The sequence below is a fragment of the Aptenodytes forsteri genome, unplaced genomic scaffold (assembly GCF_000699145.1).
Source record: "Aptenodytes forsteri isolate BGI_AS27 unplaced genomic scaffold, ASM69914v1 Scaffold138, whole genome shotgun sequence".
NCBI lineage: Eukaryota > Metazoa > Chordata > Aves > Sphenisciformes > Spheniscidae > Aptenodytes > Aptenodytes forsteri.
Window position 1 is genome coordinate 1607591 of NW_008794014.1, and position 16555 is coordinate 1624145.

General features: G+C 41.2%; 1 protein-coding gene across 2 annotated transcripts in view; it reads right to left on the reverse strand.

Annotated features, from left to right (window-relative positions):
- Positions 1 to 315: 315 nt before the first annotated feature.
- VSNL1 (visinin like 1) overlaps positions 316 to 16555 on the reverse strand; it is a 51316-nt gene continuing 35076 nt past the window's right edge. The window contains exons 2-3 of one of the 2 annotated variants that reach the window (XM_009290661.1): positions 2230 to 2445; positions 316 to 1289 (exon numbers count right to left, since the gene is read on the reverse strand). In XM_009290661.1, coding sequence (XP_009288936.1) covers positions 1092 to 1289; positions 2230 to 2445 — 414 coding nt within the window. In that variant the 3' untranslated portion in view covers positions 316 to 1091. The remainder of the gene's footprint in view (positions 1290 to 2229; positions 2446 to 16555) is intronic. The other variant, XM_009290668.1, reaches the window with a different exon arrangement.

The window sequence follows — 16555 nt, forward strand, 5'->3', positions numbered from 1 at the left end:
TCTTAGCGTTAGCATCTTAGAGGATAAACAGCTGCTCTGTTGGTAAATACAAGAACTACAACTTTTGGTTTCGTATAGTATGACTCTGAGTGAGTGAGTGCAAAGAAGTTTTCTCCATGCTTTTGTAATGAAATATATATTTCCCAGTAGTACAGTGACAGATACTTAGAGAGATTCAACTATTTTTCTTTTCTATTACCGTGCTGAAGACATGAAATAAGAATTAGGGGAAAAGGTCAAATGTTATAAATTTATTTTGGGACATATATATTGCAACCTCTGTGGAAGCTTTTGAAAATTCAGGCAAAGATTAAGTCAAATGTTAAATTTATTTTGGGACATATATATTGCAACCTCTGTGGAAGCTTTTGAAAATTCAGGCAAAAACAATACTCTTTCAATAAAACCTTTAAACTTCCAATAAAACAATATTTTAAACATTATAAATATATATTTTTATATATACTTTTAATTAAAGGGATCATTTTAGCAGGGTTTTCTTTTTTTTATATACTGCATTCCTCTGACATAACTCTTTCCAGATTGAAGGGATGCAAATGAGGTAAGAATTAAGGCAAACCTAAAAGGCATGCAAATGAAGTACATTTATATCCACTGACAATACAAGCACGTGTGTGGATCAGACTTAAGAGCTGAGGAACTCTTCCCCTCTGTCTGTCCAGTACTACTTTACAGCAGAATGGTGACATGATTTATAATAAACAGTTAACATTACCATGGGAATTCAGTGTCACTAACATTACTCAGTCTAGGAGACACAGAGCTAGCATCAGTAAAACATGAACAATAAATAATATAATTCACTGCAGCACAGGACTGCTGCACAGGCTTCAGAGGAATAGGGTTGTTATGAAATGACATTGCACACATCGCGTTGTGGCAGTTTATTTTTATAATATATATTTTTAAAATTCTTTAGCAAATGACATTCTCATGCACACAAGTGTTTCAAACACAAGAAGCAAGTCCATTTATAGGTAGTCCAAGCAAATTTTTGTGTGTGTGGAAATAGCTGCAAACTGAATGGAACATTAAACTTCTGTGCAGTCTATGGCGCATTGTACACAAGCTCATTTTTGAATGTCACACTGCAGGAGTAATACAATGGAAGGATCACTCTTTGCAGCTTCTTTGAATTCATCCAGTGTGATCTGGTCGTCTTTGTTCTTATCCATCTTACTGAAGATCTTGTCTACCCGTTGCTCAGGCGTCAGACCATCCTCATTCATTTTCATCATTATCACAGTGCCCACCATTTTGTAGATGGCCTTTGGAAAGAAACCAAATAGAAAATTCAACATATGAATTAACCTGATTTTTTGATGTGATCAAATTCTGGAGAGAGATTCCAACAATAAAATGATTGCCAGTTTCCCTAAAGATTTTTTCTTTCTTTTTTTCTTAGAATCAGGTGTCCATATACTTGAAACAAGGAAGAATGTGTTCTACTTTCTTCAGATGTATTTCGGTGGTTGCATTTTGCATCCTAGAATGAATTTCTTTGGCTTTCTGTTTCACAGTGCAAAACTGTTGTAACCTATTCTCTGGATCAACTGTTTATTTGGCTTTTAGTCACTCCATTGAAATATTTCGCATAAATTCTGAATAATCAGTTTTAGAAGTCATCACCTTTTAATAGCTTCCTGTGTGTACATGTGAGCAAAATCTGGTATTAATTACTGTGGCGAGTAGCCGGCAGATGATGAGAGTGTTAAACTTTATCCTTCCTGTTACATGCTGTGGTCATCTTAAAGCCCATCTGTGGGAGCTCACTTAAAATAGTGTGGCGTTATCCCTGTAAATTTCTGTAATCATCTAACGTTAATATCCAGTAAGGGTTCAGCTACTTGAGCTACAAACCAGTAATTTCATGGGTGTCAAGTGATTTTGAGATGGGCTTTGTAAATCCTTTGCTGTGCTGTTCCTATGGTTAATCCATTCATCGGGGAAAAGAAAAAAATACCTCTTGATATTTAAAAGCTTATAGGCACATGTGTACTCTCTGCAATTCTCAAAGATTACATCTATTACAATGTTAGTGTGCTTGCATCAGTTAGGTATGAGTCAGTATAGGATGAATGTATGTAATGTATGTTTTTAATGATATTACAGCCTCTTGTGTGCTTAAAATCTAAAGGGTATGTGAACAAGTAATTGAATTTTATTTATGTTCAGACATGTTATTTTTAAGTGTCATATTGATCTCACCTCTATAATTTCCAGCATTTCCACTCTTGTAATTTTACCGTCACCGTCCAGGTCGTACATGTTGAAGGCCCAGTTCAGCTTTTGCTCGAAACTGCCTCGTGAGGTGATGGACAGTGCGCAAATGAACTCTCTGAAGTCGATGGTCCCATCTCCGTTTTTATCAAAGGTTCGGAAGGCGTGCTGGGCAAACTTTGAAGCATCTCCGTATGGGAAGAACTGCAAAATACAGTAATAAATAGAACTGTGGGCAACGCAGGGGAGCAAGCTATGTACCTGCCTGCAAAATACTGAAGTGAGGCATTTATGAAGAGTTGCTGGTGGGCTTTGTGCAAAACTGAAGATATGCAGTGTAAGCTTCTGTAACGGTTACAGTGTAATGGTTATTAAAAACTTATTTCTACAAAAACCTCTTCGCTTACCGCAAACTATAGTACAAATATATTTAACCCTGATTTAAAGTTAAATTAACTAGATGAACCTTAAAATGAAGTTGGGTGCAAATGGGAGATTCTATGTAATATTCTGAGACTATGAAATACAGCAACCAAGGTACATTTTAGCAGTATTTTTCTGCCTGGGAGTAACCAGCCCTTGACATGTTGCAACCAAGTAGATGTGTGGGCTTGTTGTTATGTAACTTTATTTATTAAAAAAATAAAAATAATCCAGATACAGCCTAAAAAACCAGGAACATATGTTCTCTTCTGCCAACCAACATAATACAAGTACATAAGATGAGAATTGAGATTCTGTTAGACAATACAGGACAACGCTTGTCGTGTTTAATATCCATTATCAGTGAACACTGCAACTGACTGTAGCTTAACAAAATATTTTAAATGACCATAGCATGTAGGTTTTCGGGTGATATTTTTTCTCTCAAGAAATGTTTGAGACAGTAGTTGCTCTTTCTGTGGCCCAGACTCAAGAAAACATACCTCTTAAGAAAGGGAGTTTTAAACCAGTGCTGAAGTCCCATTGCAGTGAAGGGACTGTACACAAATAACACAATTTCATGGAGGTTTTCATGCTCCTAAAGTATAAACGTGCATTACTACCACTCTGAGAGCCATCTCATTTTGTGCTTTTTTAAATTCCAGTTCTTAGCAAGTATTGCATTTAATAATGTAAGTTTGAAGGAAAGACTTCAGTGGCAGCCGAGGAAGTGAATCTGCATTTTACAATTTTCCATTTCCCCATCCAGAGCTTTCAGCGCAGGCTGATGGCTGCTGTGGTCAGCTGTGAAAGCTCTTGAACAATGCACTCAGGTTTCATGGAGGATCTTAGGGATCTCACAGCATATACAGAAATGGGCGCTACTAATTGTCTGACTAAATACAGATGTAGAATATGGCAAGCCTTTGCTGCGTTTCCTTTGAGGAGGCCAAATGACTACTTGGATACTGTGGCTTGCCCTAAAAAATGCAAAACTTAGTGCACAGCCTGCTGCTTGCAACAAATTTGTGGCCACGTGGGTCATGTCAGGAGCCACTGCTGCATTGCCAAAGGGGTCCTAACCTGAAAGTTTCCTTTCAACTTACTGTTTTCTCTGACACTTTTCAGACACAATTCCAGATAACCTTTGCATTCCTGTAGAGGTATGATGGCTATACAATCTTTTCTTTGGCTCAGTGGCATTATAGTCAATGCAAAATCTTCCTTAAATTTTGCCCACCTCCATCCATTCAGAGTATTGCCCTGCTGTGAATTACCCCAAAAGGGATGCAAATCTCTGTATTATCTCAGAAGAGGTATCAAATATGCCATCTCAGTTCCGAAGTATCTTTTTGGGAAGATACTTGAACATGGTGTGGAGGCATCGAGAGAGAGGGACGCTGTACCCATTCCAGTGGTATTTTGTCCAGGTTAACATCGCTGTTAAAGTTGCTGTTTTCTCATTTGACTTTGTATGGGTCAGCATCCAGCTGCTGCTTCTACCACCTTCCTCCAATAGCTGAAAGAGGCATTTGGTATCATCTCCTCCTGAAAACGTAACTTACATGGCTGTGCTCAACCCAGGCCGTCTTCTGTTTTGATAATCCAAACTGATGGAGATGTAAATACCTCAAGGTACTGTTGCAGCTCTTTCTGTGCTTTCTGTCTTTTGACCTTTAAAAATTTTTGGACTCCAGTATGGTAAGCATGATTGGGCTCGTAATTCTCTGATACAATTCAGAGATTCTCTGATACAATTCAGGACTGCAGTGACTGCAGCTACCAGACCTTGCTGAATGGCTCTTCTAGTGCAAGCCTCAACCTTTTGTCAAAGCAAACAGAGCTCCCTCCGTGGAAAGGCTCTTCAGGCTCACAATTCTAGGTTCAGCTGTGTCAGTACAAAGTAAGTTATGTGAATGTTATCCAAAACCTGAACATTATTTGCAGGTTATTGAAAATCCTGCTCATTGCTTTCTCTTATTCATGACCTACCTTTCCCCCAACTTCTGTATCAACTGGAGATGTTAACGTAGGTGGTATTTAATTTTATGCGTGTGTGTGTGTGTGTGTATAAATATATGTACACTTCTGCAGATCACTGGTGGGAAGTTAAGAAGTGGCTCTTGTGCTGTGTAGCTCCACTGGGACTCCACTGCCCCCCCCCTTTCTATTTCTTGGGAGCTTGCTGGCTGTTCAAAGCCAAAAAGACAATTAGAATAATCTCTTGCTTTTTAAATCTGTACTGATCACTGTCCTGTGACATATAGGTTACGAAACAAAATACTTCAAAATTTTACAGTCTTCCAAGTGTTTCGGTTAAGAGCTGACTATTGCTGAGGATGCGCCCGATCGGTATTTCTGTGACTCTGTCACTCCGCAGTTTCTGTAACAGAAAGGCAAGCAGCCAGAGGGAAACGGGATTGTCCTTTTCCAGAGAAACAAAACACACTCAGGTGCTTTCTCCTATGATCCAGACTGAGAAATGGTACAAATGTATGGGTGGGACCAAAGAACTAAACTACAATGAAGCAGCTCACCTACAAAAATGGCTAAGAAGTGGCAGACACCCAAAAATACTCAAGAGCCCAAGAACAAAGCGGGAGATTAGGAGGGGTCAGTGGCTGGAGATGCCGAAGACCATTTCTAAATTATTCTTGGGGAAACACGAACATATTGTTCAGTTTCCCATCAGAGGAGCATAAGCAAGCTGTGCCTACCTCTCGTGCCAGTCGTACCATTAACCTCACGTAGCAGGGAGAAAAGCATCCTTCTAAATTTTTCATCACAGACAAGACAACGACTTTTTCTCTTCGGAGGTAAGAAAGGCAGTGACACTGCTCAGAGCTAAGCCTTGGCATTTACAGCCTAGTAAGATGAACAAATGGAACTGATGCCTTTTTTTTTTTCTTTTTTTTTCTCTCTGTTTGCCTCCCTCTAGGGAGCAAATACAGTAAAAGGTCCTTTAGGGACTGAAGGCACTCTTCTCCAGTCTGTACCTGCTGATTTGTATCATTTTTACCTCGGAACAACTAAAAAACATTGTCAAAACTTGTTTAAAAACCTACTTGAAGACTTCCATTGGCCTGTTTTGAAATGATTCATAAATAAGAAATGGAGTAAAAGAAAACCAAAACAATTACAGAGTAAAAGAAGCCAGCTCTGGTAAAACGTTATTTGACTATTAAAACAGTCTGAGCCAAGTGGCAACGGGAGACAGGGATCTCTGGAAGACAAACACCCATTTTTGGCAGGGGGAATATGAGGAGGGTGATTTAGTCCGCCTCATATGGCACTCTGGCATGAGCTCAGTGAATGCCTCAAAAACAAGTAAAGAAACACAACTGGGAGTTTCAGAGGCTACAGCCACTGGGCAAGTCAGTGCCTCCAGCCTTCAGCCTCCTCTGCAAACTCTTGTCCAGGTGATCAATCTACATATGAAAGCAGCTAGTTCCCTTCTGCTGCAATGGTACCACTGAAAAGTGCACTCTACTCACCAGCATTGTCTCCTGCTTTACCCTTTTCATCCAAAAATCAAGGCAAACTACACCTGCCTGGGCTTTTTACAGCAGTCAGTTCCACAGGTGACCAAACACTGGTCATTCCTTTCTGCTTCTCTAGCCTCATCTCTTGCTTGGCCTGTGCGTTTTCTGACTGGTTAGATCATGCTGATGTGTGAAGAAAGTATTATCTCTATAGACAACTACCAATTAAGAAAGGAAAAAGGAAGATAAAAAAATTCATCCCTCTTATTCCGCTTCTAAATTTTGGAGATTGTCTTGCAGATTCTTAGCTCCCAGAGTGTTTCTGGACACCTTTCTGGTATATAGGGGGCTTTCAAAGGGTCCTGGAACAAGAATATCTAGCGAATAGCATCTACAAATTGTACATAACTTAAGTCTTGGGGAAACTGATCAAGTATCTGGGAATATTTATCTGCTTGGCTGCAGATGCTTTAGCATCTTTGAAGCAATACTGTTCACAGACAACTCTGTGACCAACTCTATTCAGATCATCTTTGGGAGGGAGTTATTGAAAAAGCATAAAGCATATGCTAAAGCATATGGCTAAAGCTTTAGCATATGGCTAAAACATAAAGAAGAAAACAAAACCAAAAGCAATACACTTCCCCAAATCCCCCAGTGATGGGGGGGTCCAAAAAAGAAGGGTATCTCCTTGATTGGTGGGATGGGGTGGAGAGACTCTATAGACAGGCCTGAGAGGCGCTTTGTTTTTCATGCGATGTTTTATCATGTTTGAGATGCATTTCTATTAAAATGGAAATTCTGCTATAAAATGGAGACAACCAGAACTAGAGTAGTGTACAGAAAGCTGAACATGCTGCCTACACATGCCCAGATGATGACTTGGTCACTGATGTAAGCTCACAACTTCCAGCACCAAGGTGGGAGCTGGAGTGCAGCACGGGAGGCAGGAGAGCAGGAGGTGGTATGGGGCTTCTGCAGCAACTTAAAACTAATGTTAACAAGAGCATAGCCACAGCAGCACAAAAAGACACAGCCAGTACATTTGTCCTTCGGGAAGAGATTTGACTGCCCTGGGAATACACAGCTCAAGGGCAGGTCAGGACAGATACACCTTTAAAATAGGTAAAGACACATTTTCAAGACTTCCTGACAATGTGTGGATTAAGAATGGACAAGGCACAATGTGCCCCTCTTATTCATGGTATGTCTCACCCTTATTCTCCGGAGTAATGCCAGTGAAATGAATGTGAAATGTTGTGAGCTGCCTCCACGCCCAGCGCTGGAGCAGAGAGGGCCGGCAGAGAGCATCCTGCCAGGGGCGGTGGGGACCAGTGGGGAGGGGACCAGGGACAGGGCAAGGCCGAGCAGGACAGGGCTGTGAGCAGGAACGCCTGCGGGGGTGAGAGCCACAGCGTCGCCCTGGATCAGTGCCGTGCATCGCTCTTTTGTCAATGGAGAGAGGCTTCTCCAAAGAGCCACCTGAAGCGGTCCAATTAGGTCTCAGAGACTTCTCCTTTGACTGGCTGTAGGGGGAGCAGAGGGATCATTAAGCTTAAATTATGTTTTTTATTGCAAAGTAAGTCTTCACAGTCCTAAGCGGCGAGACTTCTAGTCCTTGTAATTCTCAGACTAGGCCTCTTCCCAGCTATCTTCTACATACTTATGGCTGAACAAGTGTTTTCAGTGCTTGCCTACAAAACAGGCTTTCCAAAATCACTGCAGTGGGATGATTCAACATCCTTTCCCTGCTGAAAGGTCTCAGTTTGGACATGGAAACCCCACACTCACTTCCCTTCCCTATCTGAGACAAGCTGAACAAGCAGCTCAGGAGAAAGCACCGGCTACAGCATAGTACAGATCAGGGAACGATGAGTTCCCAAACTGGGAACAGCTTGTGTGAACTAACGTTAAAGGGATCAGAAAGAGAGCAAACTTTTTTTTAACAAATTAGTGGTTGAGGAACTCCTTTAGGAGAGAGAAGATTTGGATTCCAGCATTCCCCCCAATAAATATATTTAAAAATCTACTTTAACTCAGGTAATTTTCACAATTCTCCTTTTCTCTCACCGCTATGATACTAAGCACAATGTATATTATTAGCGGTATGGTCCAATGCAAATGATCCAGTTACTTCAGTGGGTTTTGAATTGGGCCTATGATCATGCTAAATCTGAAATCATTTCCATACCACTTTCTAGTTCTGTCAAAGGTTTTTCCCCGAGTTACTATTCATTGGATGAGATCTTTAATGAACTGAAACACATCCAAATGTTGTTATTCAAATCCAGACCCCCAAGGGCCTTTAGGCAACCAAGGCAAAACCCACAAAGGGACACAGGCAATAAAGGGTACTGAGCAACTGCCTTCGTAGCCAGGTCTCTCACCACTTTAAGGTGTTTTGGCTGTGGATTTCCAAGGGCTTTCCTCACACAACTCTTCTGTCTAGGCTTTGGAGATCCTGTTCCCAGAGGCAATTAACCACACCTTACTGTGCTGAAGTCCTTCTGTGGCTCCTATCCCCAACTGCCCTTTAAATGAAAAGCATTTAGATGCATTTAGATAACCACTGAGGATTTGAGTCTCGGAGCTCTTTGAGGCAGAAGTTTACTGCAGAGACATAATAGGCAATGAACGAGCACCCAAGAATTTGGCTCCACAGAAGCAGAAGTAACTTCAGCAGCTATGTATGCTTCCATTAATAATTTAATCAAACGTTAAGGGATTTGGATCTCAGAGATACAGATGTTCCTGTCCTGTTCCCAGATCCCAGCCACAGAGTAGCAGCACATCAGCACAGAAAGGCACATCACATGCCTTTGAAAGGTCTGGGGCCATCTTGTTCATATGCATTGAAAATAAAGTGAGGATTACAATTATTTAATTTAATTACTGAAATTCCAGGGGGTGGAATTGGACCATGTCTTTACAGTGTGCTAGAGATGGGATGCTGCAACAGATCCAGACGTGAGGTTCAGATGTGTGGTACAGATGGGTCCCTCTTCTCAACCTTTTCATCCTCTGTTCCACCCTACATTATCACTCCATTATGCGGAGAAATCCTAGGAGAGGTCTAAAAGCTCTTGCAATAGCTCACTCCCAGCTACAGCACTGATGCCACTGATCTCCACATGAGCTGAAGCAAGCGCTGCACTAATGGGGCTGATGGGGATCCCGGGTCTCTGCTCCACCACGGTACAGCCACAGGAAAATGGGCAGGTTGGTTGGGTCTTGTGGGTTAATGATGCATGTAGAAACTGCCTGGAATAGCAGCAGGGTTTTATGGAAAACGTTTCAAAGCTGAGAGCCTTGCCCAACCACATCTTGCGTTATTACCAGACTAGATAGCTTAAAAATTTCTTTTGCTAAGCTATTTTTACTTTGCAGATGAAGCTGGAAAGAGCAAGCATAGTCCTAACAAACTCTGTTCATGATTAGTGAATTGTATTTCCTCTGTCTTCCAAAATACAAATAAATGAATAAAAATGGTACTACTATGTCAGAGTTTGTACCTTTTGAAATCCAAGCTCAGTGTATTACTCTTAGGCACTAATGTAACCCAAGAAACAGCAAGATTATCAAAGCAGACGATGATATTTAGACTGTCCACGTGTAGGACTGCAGCTTCTGCTGATGGAATACGCAATGAAGCAACTGCATCGATGTATTTTCTTCTCTTGCACGTTAATATAGCTGCATCACTTCAGAAGTCAGATTCATTTTGTGTTCCTCCTACAGCTGCCTTTACTGGGACCAAAACTTTACCAGTTTTCCTGTTTCTCCCTCTTCTCCCAATCAATCTTTGAAGGGTTATTATCTCCTTCCAGCTTGTCATACATGTAGCAAAGCATGTCACACCCAAAGCATGTGAGCCCCTGCTTGCTATCTGGGAGAAAGGCCATTTTCTGGTTCGACTCTAGCCTTTTTATTGTGTTTTACACAAACAAAAGGTCCACTGGATTGACCCCCTGGAAAAATGCAGGATCGGAGCATGCAATACCACAGCCTAGTACTGCAGGTCTGCATGGGTTTTACCAGCCAGATTCCTTCAGAGCAATGAAGTTCGTCTCTCGAGACAGCCAAAAAAAAAGAGTCTGATTATGTTTTGCTGAGTATCAGGAAAGAGATTACCCCATAGGATTACAATGGATCAATACACATGAATCTGGACCTCAGGCTGACAGGATACAGACCTGAACCTTTCAACACTGGCAAAATTCATTGCTGCAAAGCAGAAACCAGCACAGTATTTTCTGCAGCAAGGCAAATAAAAAAAAAGACATCAGGGGTAAAGCGTCAGTTGCAGAGCAGGAACAATACAGAAACATGAGAAAAAAAAAAAAAACAACTTATACAGTGTCCCAGAGCTAATCTTCATGGTAAAAGCCCTCCAGCCTTTTGCCCCCATGGATGCTGACTCTGGTATAGCTGCACTCTTAAGCACCTGCAGTGTAAGGTAGAAATGTCCCACTGAGGAAAACTGCCTCCAGCCACCTGGCTTCAGCTTGCTGGAGGATCCCAAAGCAGCGGGCAGCATCCACAGCCATAGGTCTATAGGTTTCAGCAGCAGCTGAGCCATGGGGCTGAGCCTCTGGAAAGGATAATCTCGAGGACCACCAAAGACCAGAGTCTAAATGACTATTTAGATCCAGGTCTCAGTTCTCCATGTGTAAATTCATGAGCTGTCCCCACCTCAGAGGCGCGCTGTGAGGATAAACACAACAAAGGATTGCGACTATTTCAGATACTGCTGCAGTGGGAGTCATACAACTAGCAAGAACTGGGGAGAACTGCCAAACCTCATGGATGTTTACTGCTTATGTCTCTGCTCAGTAGCTTTAACGCTGTGAACATGTATGCGTATAGACACATGGGGAGGTTCATAAGCAGCTGTTAATTCTTCACATAAAGAAGAAATATTTAGAAGAGCCAAGAAATCTGATTTCTCCCCTTCACAGGGAAAATTCACAACTTGTAGAGGCTGAAGTGGGATCAGAGAAGAGTCTCCACCTTTCACAGACCTCCAAGGACAGTGACTAGCTCTTACATTATTATTAAGGACTAAGTCACCCTGTCTTGCAGATGTTTTTAGAATCACAGAATCATAGAATCATTAAGGTTGGAAAAGACCTCTAAGATCATCAAGTCCAACCATCAACCCAACACCACCATGCCCACTAAACCATGGCCCTAAGCGCCTCATCTACACGTCTTTTAAATACCTCCAGGGATGGGGACTCAACCACTTCCCTGGGCAGCCTGGTCCAATGTTTAACCACTCTTTCAGTAAAGAAATTTTTCCTCATGTCCAATCTAAACCTCCCCTGGCACAACTTGAGGCCATTTCCTCTCATCCTATTTTAGCCACTGCAGAAATGCTCATTTGAAGCATATGGAGAAGAAATATATGAGAATTTAGGAGCTGACCTTGAATTATCAATACCAGTTCCTTGCAATTGTGTGAGACATGGGTTAAGTTTAGAAACCAGAGAACAAGTGCATACCACAGGCTATGATAAAGCAAGACCAGTCAGCATATGCCAAGAGGTTGGAGGAAGATGGATGGGAAAAGAGAAGCCACGCTGCTTCTTCTCAAACATCCATCTGGCAGGGTCTACCTCTAAAAAAGCTTTCAACCTGGAAAGTTAATCTCTATATTCACATTTGTGGGGAATTAGTCATTAACTAGCAGGAAATGAATCGATTTTCAATCTCAGTTTTTCTCTGATTAGATTTGGACAATAAGAAACTTAATTGAGCTGTGGTAGTGCTATAGGTCAATACACTAGCAGATCAGTTATTACTCAGTGCTAACAAAAAAAAATCTTCAGAGAGAATTGTCGTCAAAACAATTAGTATTGCTAGTGCATAACACCACGACTACCGCTGATTAAATGTTATTTCTCTTTGATCTTCCTTAACTGAGCAGCAGCACTGGAACACTTTATTTATTTTAAGTTTGGCACAGTCTTCCACTACCCCAAGGTCAGCGACAGCACAGGGCTATGACAATGTCAGGATCCTGCTGTGCTGTAGCTATGCCCCAGCCTAATTACAACATCCTTTATCTTGACACCATGTTATCTCTTTAGGAATCTGGGAACATACCAGATGGAGACTACACTGATCTGGGACATTTTTTCCCGCCCCTTTTTTTTCCCCAGTAAAGATCATGTGGCTCCTTTTTATTTCTGAAAAAGGCTTTATTTTCCCAGTGAGTTTTGGCTCCAAAGGTTCAGAGTATTAACTTGAATGCTGTGCCTGCTGTGTTGTGAAGTCCTTAGTGCAAATTTCCCAAAAGAACGGGACTATAGAAGCATCAGTAAGTGCTATTTCTAGCCAAAAAGCGATTTGAAACACGAGTCACTAAAGTCTGAGACAACCATCTTATGAATATACAGATGGAACTGCCGAAAAAGTTCTCGTGCCTGAAATATCTGACTGTCTCATATACTTATGTAATATGTCTTCCTAAAATTCTTATACATATGGAGTTGTTACAGCCCAGTACTGCAGAAAGGAAACTGCAGAAAGAGAAGGAAAATGGCTGTAGCTAGGAGTATCAGAGAACTGAGGATTTGAACCTCAAGATCTCAGTGAGTGCTAAACTACAAAATCCCTTTTCTTGATATTGAGTGCAAAACCTGCTAATTCAGGAGTTACCAGCAAATAGCTTTAACTTCTGGGGAGAACTATCAATTCCCTTACAAGCACAGCTCACTCCAGTGAGCTGGGAATTGGTGGACTCGGGTATCTTTTCCAGTTCATTAAACCTTTGGCTGTAGAGCAGTCCATAAACCTTTCCATCCAAGGAAGGAAACTACAACCTGAAGTCCAGAAAGACCAAAGGAGTGGAAAAAGAGGAAAGTACCACAAGCACCTTGAGAGAACTTGGTCTGCTGAGAAAAGCATCGAGTGTTCAAGGAGAGAAAATGGGAAGGGCTGACTGCTCCCAAAATTTGTGTACCCTGCTGCTCGTTGCCATCACAGGCTAGAAAAGGGAACCCCAGCCTGCACCTCCAGGCAGCTTGGTCCCAATAGGAACACACGTAACAGGGTAAGTAACCAGACTACAGCCACAGTCCCTAGGTCAGTTGGCACGCAGCGGTGTGCACTTCATCCCTCTGTGCCCAACCAGCCCTAGGCAATGGACTGGGAGTGGCTATTTTTTGTGCTGTACCCAAAACGTTTAACAATGCCTAAGGGCTAGGCAGAGCTAGTGACACAAAGTACTTGGGAACCCACCTGGGTATCCTGACATCTCTTTGCTTGGAGACCACACAACATCTGTCCCTACGCTCCTGTGGTCTCAGCACACAAACAGATACCTGATCAGAGTTGGTAACAGGAAAGTAAGGTTTCCGTGTGGGGCAAAAGGGGGAAGCGCTAAGGGAATGGAAAGGACCCCAAAGGTAGAGGTGAGAGGCAGGAAGGACGGTAGCAATAGCAGCAATATTTAGCATAATAGATAAAGGGCAGGTGGGCAATGACTTGGTATCATACTTCTTTTCCCTGTTGTCCCTAGGCATATCCTATTGACTTTTATTTTCAGTACTGAGTTTCAAAACAATCCAACAACTCACAGAGGAACTGTACTAAAATGAAGTTTCTAATAATTTGAAATTGGAAATGGGCCCACATTGCTAACTGCTGCAAGGCCTGTCTCAAAGCTTTTCTTTTGCGATGAAGCTGTGAGCAGATAGGTTTTCAGGTTCCTTTCTGAAAATTTTGTACAGCCCTACTTAGGAGATCCATCCATCTGTAATCCTTCCAATTCTGTTCTTATGGAGAATAATAATAAAAAAGGACTCTCTAAACACAGTGCAGTTTTAAGATTCCAGCTTTGCAAGATAATGTATTTTCTTCCATATCTAGGCTTTCTTTTATAACACAAACCTTTTGAAAGGTCAATGCCAAGGCTTACAAGTCCAATAGTATATAAAAACTTCAAAATACCAGCATTCTGGTGCAAAGGATCATGCATATATAAACATATATATATATATATATACAGGGAGTGGACTAAATCAGTTCTTGCTTAGAAAAAGTGTCTTGGAAGACAACACTCGAGCTCATTGACATTAAAAAAAACAGTTTTATTTATTTCAAGTGATGTGCACATTTGTAGCTCCATGTGAATAACAGTATTATTATTGCTGTCATTGATAGCCATGATATCTAGGAATCTTGGTTGAGCAGCATTTGGATAAAACCTAAAGCTCAATATAGAAGAACAAGAAAGAGGAAAGAGGAAAAGTCAGTGCAAGGAGCCTGGAAGACTCCAATGGATTTTCCCAAGGGTGGGAAAGGAGAAGGGAATGACAGAGCCCATTGTGTCAGCTTCTGGGAATTAAGAAGAAGTATGGGCAGGTCTAAAATAAACCACAGGTACTCAAACAATGACAGCTCTCGGGTACACTGTCTCCTTGTCTATTAGCTCCACAGATCAACTCCCCTAAGGGGAAGGGATCTTGAACAAAGACTTTCAAAGGATGAGTAGAAGGATGTAAAGGAGCATTACATTCTTCTTCCTTGTCTAAAATGGTGCAAGAAGGGAAAATCCTCTTTGTATACAAATTATTTTTTCCATCAGTTATGTTCTTTGCCAGCTGTAGAAAGAGATGTAGAAAAACTCCCTGTGGGCCGTATGGATCACTGCTTTCACACAGAGATGCCATCTCCCTGGATATGCTGTTGCTGTGCTAGTACTGACTGTGCTCATGAGCCAATGCAGATAAAATGTGGATATTGATACCAGTGATACCCAGTACTAGATGTTTCCCAAAGGTGTCTACTTTTTAGGCAGCTGGCCAGCTAAAGAAGATAGTATCATCCCACAGAGTAAAGCTTCTCCGCAGTTTCATCCCTCCTACTCCAATCAACTCTTGGGGGATGCAGACTTCTATGAGATTAACTTCAATGAACCAAATGTTTGGAGGGGGAAAATTACCCACAGAATCTGTTTCCTCAGTACTGTAACTTTGTATTATCACCTTCCAGTAGGTTTCTGTGGTTTTATCCACTCTTCCAGGTATCAGACATGACCACAAGGGCTCATTTAGAGAAAACCATAAACCTATTAGCATAAACTGGAACATGCTGCTTGTTGATTTAAAGCACTGCAAACGAGAGGCAGGGTTTCCTTCTCTCCTGCATTTGCCTGCTTAAGTAACTTAAATCCTTCAACACATGGTACCTTTGAATTTCAGTTCCTTTCTGCCATGAGAAAACCACCATCATACCTGTGCTGCACTGAAGCAAAAAGCTACAATGGGTAGAGCAGCCTCTTCTGTTATAGATAAATCAAGCAGGTAGGAGTTTACCTGCCACTTGGTTCCTTTAAGATCTTACAATTATTCATATACTTAGTCTATAAGTGACTTAACACTAGAATGCAATAAGGCCTGCCATAAACAGCCATACAAAGGGATAGTATAAAATAGATTCTAAAATCTGTAGAGAATGAGTCACCTTTAATTAAAAATTACCTTTATCTAAAAAGGTGAACAAACCTATACTAACAAAAAAGATGCATCAATATGCATGCTTAAGAGAAAGCTACTATCCATGCCTGTTTTTCCAACACCAGGATACCTCATTGCATGCACTATTTGACACCATTATAATGACTGAAGTTTCAATAACATAATTAGGAATCGGCTGAAAAGAAGACACAATAAAAAGCACTTAAGCAATACACTTCTCTAATGCTGATTCCTTGCTGCTTTATTTATCACACAAGCTTAGTGTAGCTACACACTCTCCTTTGGATTAAGTTACCCTCTGTGCACCAGACCAACTGAAGATACCTGTACCACTTTAGTTGCGCCTGAAATTCTGAGCATGACCAATGTAAAACCGATGTCGTCACTGTAGTGGTGAATGCAATTCTGTTTCAAAATCAGATCTATTTGAATTCTTCCCCTCAGCTGCAAAAAAATCTCTAAAAACCTGAAAGCCCAACTAAATCCACTTGCAAGGAGCAAAATACAAGGTCTATTTATAGACACAGCAAAGCATAACTAGAGGAATGTATCAAAATCAATGTTTCCCATTAATCAAAAATACACTCAAAAATGTAGAGTGATGCAATTTGAACTGCCCAGCAATATAATTATGGTAACTAGCTCACACTGGGGAACAACTGTTGCTTTTCCACACTGAGTAATGAATATGAGTAATAGATTTGACTTTTTCCCCAAGTATTCTGGTAAACTTGTTAAATAAATCAGGTTGTAGGCTTTCATGAATACACACCAACAGCTACTCAGTCCTTAGCAAGCACGCAACAATACAATAACAATAATAATGGCAAAAAAAGAGTTCAGTATTGGGGTGAGAATTTGGAGGAGGATTAGTCATACATGCCTTCGGACAAGTTAGCTCTCTTACCTTAGGAGAGCAGCAGA